This window comes from Neoarius graeffei, chromosome 15 (genome assembly GCF_027579695.1).
Source record: "Neoarius graeffei isolate fNeoGra1 chromosome 15, fNeoGra1.pri, whole genome shotgun sequence".
Lineage (NCBI taxonomy): Eukaryota > Metazoa > Chordata > Actinopteri > Siluriformes > Ariidae > Neoarius > Neoarius graeffei.
In genome coordinates, this window is record NC_083583.1 from 70,554,664 (window position 1) to 70,564,075 (window position 9,412).

The 9,412-nt window shown below is 43.8% G+C and overlaps 1 protein-coding gene across 3 annotated transcripts in view; it reads right to left on the bottom strand.

Moving 5' to 3' along the window:
- Positions 1–3,874, bottom strand: part of dot1l (DOT1-like histone H3K79 methyltransferase) — a 94,836-nt gene extending 90,962 nt beyond the window's left edge. For all 3 annotated transcript variants that reach the window (XM_060941822.1, XM_060941821.1, XM_060941820.1), the window contains exon 1: positions 3,577–3,874. In XM_060941822.1, the coding sequence (XP_060797805.1) occupies positions 3,577–3,657 (81 nt within the window). In that variant the 5' untranslated portion in view covers positions 3,658–3,874. The remainder of the gene's footprint in view (positions 1–3,576) is intronic.
- Between the last annotated feature and the right edge of the window lie 5,538 nt (positions 3,875–9,412).

Consider the following 9,412-nt stretch of genomic DNA (forward strand, 5'->3'; position numbering starts at 1 on the left):
GATGCAAATTTAAAGCAATAATGGGGTTGATTAGTTGGGCCTTTGTTGATGTCTGGGCCGCATCAGGGTGTTTTTACATTCACACTACAAATGTGATGTGGCCATATGCACTGTCCACTTATAATTGGATCACACAGGACGCATGTTAATGCCAGGCAGTGTTGTGGTTGAGTTACTAAACCTCGAGTCCGAGTCCAGTCTTGAGTCCTAAGTGTTCAAGTCTGAGTGAAGTCATTAAAAAAAATTTGAGTCGAGTCCACTATTGATCCGAGTCGAGTCTGAAAACAAGACTCCAACCGCACCATTTGACGGTGGCTGTTTTAGTGCCATTAACATTAGTTTGTTCGTGAACATGACATATGAACAAGTGAATGTGCATTCTCTTGTCAGGGAGTGTGAAGCATTCTGTCAGAGATGGTTGGGAGATGGATGGAAGTGCAGAAGGTGTGTTTATTAATACAAGTGAAGACAGGTGAACAATCTAGAACGGCAGGCAAAATCGTAAAACAGGCAATAGGTTGAGTGATGCACAAACAGACCATCATAGACTCAGCAGAATCAAAGACAGGAAATCAGGGATCAGGAAACCAAACAAGGAAATAAGGCTTGGTAATGTGTCAGCAACACAACTCAATACTTCGCAAAGTAAGAGCGTTTTCAGTTTTTATATAAGCGCACTAATTGCGCCTTAATCCTGTGCAGGTATGAGTCTTTTACGGCGCGCGTGCAAGCTGTTCAGCACACACCAGAGTGTCTATCTGATGCACGCACCAAGGCACACAGGTGCGACACACTTGCACAAAATTAATGTAGATATAAATACCTTATGCCAAATTATTATGGTATGTTACAAAAAATAAAGAAAAAAATTGAGTCCTCATCTCCAATTTAGGAGTCCGAATGCAGTTAATGAACGAGTCCAAGTCCGAGTCATCAGTAATCAAGTCCAAGTCGAGTCACTAGTCCTTAACGCGTAGATGCAGAGCCATGGCTTCACTTTCGTTTATAAATGCCTTGAGACCTCAAGAATGGCACAGGAACAGTTTTAAGCGTTAACAATAAATCTAATATAGTAATTTTTACGATTAAAGTGATTTATACAGGTAGCGGTCTGAGTGAATGACCTTGGCATCCGTAATGTCACAGCAGGAAGTCTATCGGTCTCATCGCCATTTCCGCTATACTAAAACACAGAGCTGACTGCAACTCCGATCCTCCATTCTGAGCTAATTTATTGCCATGCCACATAGATGTGTTGCTGGCGGGTGCAGCAACATGACACAAGCTGGATTTACATTGCATTCATGGCCCAAGAATGTTCAAACTGCAAAGATTTAGACGCGTTTTGTGAGTAGTTCATGGGCACATTGGGCAGCTACAAAGTGGTCTCTCCTCTGCTCTACACATTTTACTGAAGACTCGTACGAGACCTCTGATCTGTTGAGGAGTATTGGCTATAAGCCCGTATTGAAAGAGGGTGCAGTATCAACAATTAAAGGAAAAGAAAACTACAAGAAAAGGAAAGTATTTATTTTAAAAGGAAAGTGAGTTCAGCTGCACCAGTCCTCCCAGAGTGAGCCGAGGGTTGTTGCTAAAACCTGGGACGGAGCAGGACGGGACATATCACTCAGGCAGTGACCTCCCTGCAGTTGTTGCTAAAAACCGGTGACATCCCGTTCCGTCCCAGGTTTTAGTAATTGCCTGAGCCCAGCAGTAATGGTGGACTACACAGTATGAAAAGAGAATGAGTGGAGCAGCCTGGATATTGCTGCCATCTCACCCTTGCATGGAAGAAGTGAAGGAACAACTTAAAGTCAGACTGTTTCAAAACAATCGGCTGCAAGATTGGCCTTCAAGAAGCGACAACACAGACGGGTAAGCTGCGACTTTCATTTGGATACATATATTTAAAAAAAGAAAAAAGTTGTTCACCTGCATTTAGATTAATACATGTAACTTGTATTGCGTATTTAAGTTACCGGTATAAGATTATTTAATTTGCTTCAGAATGTGATTGTCTCAGTTCATCTGATTATTTAATTAGCCTTCAGTGAAAATGCATGCATGTTGCATAAGTTATAACACCTATCCTGTTTTAATGAGAGTCAACCCACAATCAATGAAGTCAAATCAGTCTTAGTTGAGCAAGTCAGTAATGGTATTTCTTACTTTCACCATAAACTTTTATTTATATGACTTTGGTCTATAGCTGTAAAAGGCCTCGGCCTTAACCGGTTCCCGCTGTGACATCACGCACTCAGGGCTGGCTGGCTCAGCAGGGCAGCTCGAATGCCAACTTTGCAGTCGATTTTAACTCCTATATATTCCCATTTAGAGTCAAGGATGGAGATACTATCCACTCAAATTTATTTAAAAATAAAGGTATCTCCTTTAAAATTAGGGCACGAGTTGGACTCGAGTCCTACAAGTCTGATGCCAGATGTAACAGACAGTGTGTGTAATGCAGAATAAGCAGCAGTTTGAAAAGATGTTGGCTCAGAGGAAAAGTGTTAGCCTTCACCCTGACTGGTTAGTGAGGAGGTGTCTGGTGACTCAAAAATGACTGCAAATAAAAAAAAAAAAAAAAAGTTTGAGAACTTGCTCTAAAAGATAAACTATGATGACTGTGAGGAACAACAGAGCAACACTGCAGAACTCACTGACCGGAAGTGATGATTGTATGACAGATGTACAACATTTAGCAAACTAAAAGAGGAACACTATGAAGCTCTTCTGTCCTACCCTATTGCAGTTGTTGGTCCCCTCGCCAAATGCAGGTTACTCTGAACATTTCAAACACCAGCATTCCTACTCGAGTTCTCTCCACCCTTCCATTACTACTGACACAACATGACAATCAGCTAGCATTAGCTCAGGTGCTAGAGCTGCTATCCAACCAGTTTGTACTGAAGGAATAACCTGCTCGCTGGGGTAGAAGTGACTAAATGTGAACCAGCACCCATTTTTAAACACATCGGACATTCATTGACTGACTACAGCTAGAACACACATATATACATACACACACTTTATAGATAAACAAACTGACACAAATACTACCATTCAACTCTAATGTAGTCTTTGCTAGATAGCTTTATCTCTACAATCGTGACTGTCAACTACGCGTAACTATACTGCCATAATGTACTCAAATTTTTTTTAAAAAAAATATCTGTAGCTAGTTTACAGGATACTCACAGTTCGTGGCTAATTTAAAAAAAAAAAAAAAAAAGGCAACCCGCGAACTGCTAACCGCTATGTCGTGTCCAAAAGTATCTTCCCTAAGAACTTCCTCATTAGTGGACATGTTAGAAATTTTAGGCGTTTGGTGGAAAAAATTTAATTTATTTCAAAAATAATAAACAAATAACCCCAGAGCGTGTTTGCTAACGACCCACAGCGGGAAGACTGACTCACAGCTGAGCGGTATGAACACGCTAGAGCTCGGTGCTAGGAAGCTAATAACACGCTTGGTTCTAAAGCTATTCATTAGCTAAATTACTGCCGCCTTACCAAGGTGGACGTAAAATTGAAGTTAAATTTTAACACCGTTTTTTTTGGAAACATGATACTTACGTATACTGGTAATGGCCACGGATATCCCGCAGCTTCAGCTCCAACCGGCGACTTGAGCTTCAGTTCTAGCTTCTCTCCCATTATACTTTCTACCTTGTTTGCTTGATGGACCAGAGTAAAAGATAACTAGAATTGGAACATTTTGACAGAAAATAGCCAAACTTAGCGAAAGTCGAGAGGTCCAAACAAAAGCTGTGCTATTTTTAGATTTAAGTTAGATATTTAAGCTATTTTATCTTTAAAAAAAAAAACTGCTCAAGCTGAGCGGCTACTCCATCTCGGCGCTACCGCCGCCATCTTGCCCGGCGTAAGGGAAAAAAAAAAAAAACCTGGTGTGGATTTGAATTGACTGCAAAACCGAAAGGGAAAACACGAGTAAAAGTTTTAATCTGATTTTAAAAATAATTACCATGAATTAGTAACATTATGCCAGACCCGCCTTTTCAATAACGTCTATTATTATTATTATTATTATTATTATTATTATTATTATTAACAACTTCATTATTGTTTGGACATCACTTTTAGATAAATTTCGGTGCATGTCGATGCTTCTCTGAATACATTTTGGCAAATAAAGTATGTTCTGGGGTGGCACAATGGTTAGAACTGTCCTGGGTTCGAGCCCTGTGGCCGACGAGGGCCCTTCTGTGCGGAGTTTGCATGTTCTCCCCGTGTCCGCGTGGGTTTCCTCCGGGTGCTCCGGTTTCCCCCACAGTCCAAAGACATGCAGGTTAGGTTAACTGGTGACTCTAAATTGACCGTAGGTATAAATGCGAGTGTGAATGGTTGTCTGTGTCTATGTGTCAGCCCTGTGATGGCCTGGCGACTTGTCCAGGGTGTACCCCGCCTTTCGCCCGTAGTCAGCTGGGATAGGCTCCAGCTTGCCTGCGACCCTGTAGAACAGGATAAAGTGGCTAGAGATAATGAGATGAGAAGTATGTTCTGGGGTGGCACGGTGGTACAGTGGTCAGAACTGTCCTGGGTTCGAGCCCAGCGGCCAGCGAGGGCCTTTCTGTGCGGAGTTTGCATGTTCTCCCCGTGTCCATGTGGGTTTCCTCCGGGTGCTCCGGTTTCCCCCACAGTCCAAAGACATGCAGGTTAGGTTAACTGGTGACTCTAAATTGACTGTAGGTGTGAATGTGAGTGTGAATGGTTGTCTGTGTCTATGTGTCAGCCCTGTGATGACCTGGCGACTTGTCCAGGTTGTTCCCCGCCTCTCACCCATAGTCAAGTTTATTAGTATAGCGCTTTTAACAATAAACATTGTCGCAAAACAGCTTTACAGAATTTGAACAACTTTAAAATATGAGCTAATTTTATCCCTAATCTATCCCCAATGAGCAAGCCTGTGGTGACGGTGACAAGGAAAAACTCCCTCAGATGACATGAGGAAGAAACCTCGAGAGGAACCAGAGTCAAAAGGGAACCCATCCTCATTTGGGCAACAACAGACAACATGACTATAACATTAACAGTCTTAACATAAAGTCAGCTTCGTTGGTGCTATAAACCCCCCACCAACGGAAACCTGAGCGCAAAACCATTCACGACAACGGCAGTCACAAAGTCAGCAAGTCAACTGCAGTCCCCAGCCACAAAAACACCACTGCAAGAGTCCTGAGCATCCTCCAGGCGCGACCCCCAACTGTCCACATGGGGCCGCCCTCCACAGGAGCGATGCGATGAGACTCCAACCAGATACAGGGCGCCAGGATGGATCAGGCAGGTCCGAGGAGCAGAAGAGGTCAGCATCTCGAGCCCAGGATCGACATGTTACTCAGAGGGACAGATTTTGTGGGGGGGGGGTCACAGGTTGTTAGGTATGCCCAATGTCACCTGAATAAGTAGGAACAGTATACATATTACACCGAGTACAAGCAGGGACTCCGGCAACTAACTACGACAGCATAACCCTATTGATCCATGTCACATTAATTGGAGCATAGTTTTATGCTGGATGCCCTTCCTGCCACAACCCTTCCATTTCCAGGCTTGGGAAACAACCATTCACACCTATGGACAATTTAGAGTAGCCTTGATTTTCTTTCGGTTATTATTCACCGATATTCACTTTGCCTTGAATATTAGCGGAGCCCACGCGAGCGGAGCACCATACCTAAGAAAACATGGTAAACCCATCTAGTTGATTTTTTTTGTGGCATCTACTTGTATGTGTACCACCACTCATACACACCGCCTAGTGGTCAGTGTTAGTAATTACCAGTCATACACACCGCCTAGGCGGCACGGTGGTGTAGTGGTTAGCGCTGTCGCCTCACAGCAAGAAGGTCCTGGGTTCGAGCCCCGGGGCCGGCGAGGGCCTTTCTGTGTGGAGTTTGCATGTTCTCCCCGTGTCCGCGTGGGTTTCCTCCGGGTGCTCCGGTTTCCCCCACAGTCCAAAGACATGCAGGTTAGGTTAACTGGTGACTCTAAATTGACCGTAGGTGTGAATGTGAGTGTGAATGGTTGTCTGTGTCTATGTGTCAGCCCTGTGATGACCTGGCGACTTGTCCAGGGTGTACCCCGCCTCTCGCCCGTAGTCAGCTGGGATAGGCTCCAACTTGCCTGCGACCCTGTAGAAGGATAAAGCGGCTAGAGATAATGAGATGAGATGAGACACACCGCCTAGTGGTCAGTGTTAGTAATTACCAGCCATACACACCGCCTAGGGCGGCACGGTGTTGTAGTGGTTAGCGCTGTCGCCTCACAGCAAGAAGGTCCGGGTTCGAGCCCCGTGGCCGGCGAGGGCCTTTCTGTGTGGAGTTTGCATGTTCTCCCCGTGTCTGCGTGGGTTTCCTCCGGGTGCTCCGGTTTCCCCCACAGTCCAAAGACATGCAGGTTAGGTTAACTGGTGACTAAAATTGACCGTAGGTGTGAATGTGAGTGTGAATGGTTGTCTGTGTCTATGTGTCAGCCCTGTGATGACCTGGCGACTTGTCCAGGGTGTACCCCGCCTTTCGCCCGTAGTCAGCTGGGATAGGCTCCAGCTTGCCTGTGACCCTGTAGAACAGGGTAAAGCGGCTAGAGATGATGAGATGAGAATGACACACCGCCTAGTGGCCAGTGTTAGTACACACCGCCTAGTGGTCAGTGTTAGTAATTACCAGTCATACACACTGCCTAGTGGCCAGTGCTAGCCAGTAAAGAAATAAAACAAAAGAGACTGGCTATGACATAAGAAAATTCTACAACCCAGAAACAGATGGGAGCTCCACTTTTAGGCAGTGCCTAAATCTATATATTAGTAATTTACATGATATTTTACTTCTGATCAATTCATTATCAAACTGTCATGTTAGTTGTGCATATGACCAGTAAACAAAGACTAAATGAGCTTTTGAGGCAAAACTGTATAGCTACTTAACAGCTAAAGTAAAGGTTTTTTGCTTTTTAATACTTGAACACATTAAAAAGTTGCAATTGTTTACTTTCACTTGAGTACATTTTTGGCTGGATACTTACGCTTTTTACTAAGATTTTGACACTTTTCTCAACCTAGATGTGTAAATCCAATGAGTGCTAGGTCAGCATCAAACTAGTGCAGATGAGTGGTTTAATGTCTCATCGCTGTAAAACATCACTGCAAACTAAAGCTTCACTCACAACCCGCCGTAAGTGTTTTGGACATGCACGGGTCACGTGGTTTGGTAGCTCGCAGCCATGCCGCAGGGTCGCAGTGAACCCAAGGGAAAGTTTGGGGGAGGAGGACGGGCAAAGTACTTGTCAAGTACAGGTTGCACACCTGACTTCCTCAAGACGTGGGAAAAATTGTGCCGTTAGCCCATGGAAAGTGTATATCTGAGGCATGTGATCAGCACATGTTCAGTGAGTGTGGAGTGCATGTGACTTGCATTTTACCAGTTTCCTGCGCTACGAGTTCAGGCTGCACTTGTGAAGCATGTGTGATGCATGTGATTAGCACGCTACAATCACTCATAACTTGCGGGTGACGCAAGCCAGGAGTGGGTATAAAACCAGTGTGTCTGCAGCATTCTGCATCTGTCTTTCAACTGAAGAGCATTGGATATTTTGTGGGAAAATTTAAAATTCAGTTTAAAGTTTAGAAAATGGGACCCAAGAAGAAGCGAGCAAAAGTGAAGTCAAGTCATCAAGTTTGTTTATATAGTGCTTTTAACAATAGATATTGTCTCAAAGCAGCTTTACAGATTTGAATGACTTAAGACATGAGCTAATTTTATCCCTAATCTATCCCCAATGAGCAAGCCTGTGGTGACTGTGGCAAGGAAAAACTCCCTCAGACGACATGAGGAAGAAATCTTGAGAGGAACCAGACTCAAAAAGGGAACCCATCCTCATTTGGGCAACAACAGACAACATGACAACATTAACAGTTTTAACATGGGTCAGTTTTGTTGATGGAACTCTTCATTGATGGAAACTTGAGTGCAAAACTGTTCATGACAACTGCAGTCCTAAAGTTAGCAAGTCAACTGTAGTCCTCAGCCATAAAAGCATTACTGTAAGTGTCCAGAGTGTCTTCCAAGTGTGACTTTCAACTGTCCACATGGGGCCATCCTCCACAGGAGCGATGTGATGAGACTCCAACCAGACACAGGGCATCAGAATGGATCAGGCAGGTCCGAGGAGCAGAAGAGGTCAGCATCTTGATCTCAGGATTGACATGTAACTCAGAGGGACAGATTTTTTTTGGGGGGGGGAGGGAAGAGAGAGAAAACACAGGTTGTTAGGTATGCCCAATGTCACCTGAATAAGTAGGTACAGTATACATTTTGCACTGAGTACAAGCAGGGACTCCGGAAAAACTAACTATGACAGCATAATTAAAAGGGGAGAGCCAGAAGGTAACACAGGCATGAGGGAGCCCTGGGACATAAAGCAGCCAGCCACTACACCGTCAACAAACTCGAGTGATCAAGCGAGTGGGGGACTGACAGCATCCATACATCGCAGTTTGCCAAAACACTCTGTCTGAGAATCCTCCAGATCTACACCTTTACCTCATGAACACTATTAACAAAAGGCTTGACTAAACAGATATGTTTTCAGCCTAGACTTAAACACTGAGATTGTGTCTGATTCCTGAACACTACTTGGAAGGCTGTTCCATAACTGTGGGGCTTTGTAAGAAAAGGCTCTGCCCCCTGATGTAGTCTTCACTATACAAGGTACCAGCAGATAGCCTGCACCTTTTGATCTAAGTAGGCATGGTGGGTCATAGAGGACCAGAAGTTCACTCAGGTACTGTGGTACGAAGTCATTCAGTGCTTTAATGGTCAATAGTAGTACTTTATAATAAATACGAAATTTGATTGGGAGCCAATGCAGTGTGAATAAGACAGGGGTGATGTGGTCATATTTTCTAGTTCTAGTAAGGACTCTTGCTGCTGCATTTTGAACTAACTGGAGCTTGTTTATGCACTTTTTGGAACATCCAGACAGTAAGGCATTACAATAATCCAATCTGGAGGTAACGAAAGCATGAACTAGTTTTGCCACGTCATGTAGTAACATTAAATTTCTTATCTTAGCAATATTTCTGAGATGAAAGAAAGCTATCCGGGTGATGTTATCAATGTGAGTTTCAAATGAAAGACGGGTCAATAATCACTCCGAGGTCTTTTACTGCTGCACGTGAAGAAACAGAAAGGCCATCCAGAGTTACTGTGTAATCAGAAAACTTGGTTCTAGCTGCATGTGGTCCTAGTACAAGTCTTCTCAGAGTTAAGCAGAAGGAAATTAATAAGCATCCAGTGTATAATGCCCTTTACACATTCCTCAATTCTATTAAGCTGGTGTCTCTCATCAGGTTTTGCAGAAACATACAACTGTGTGTTATCAGCATAACAGTGGA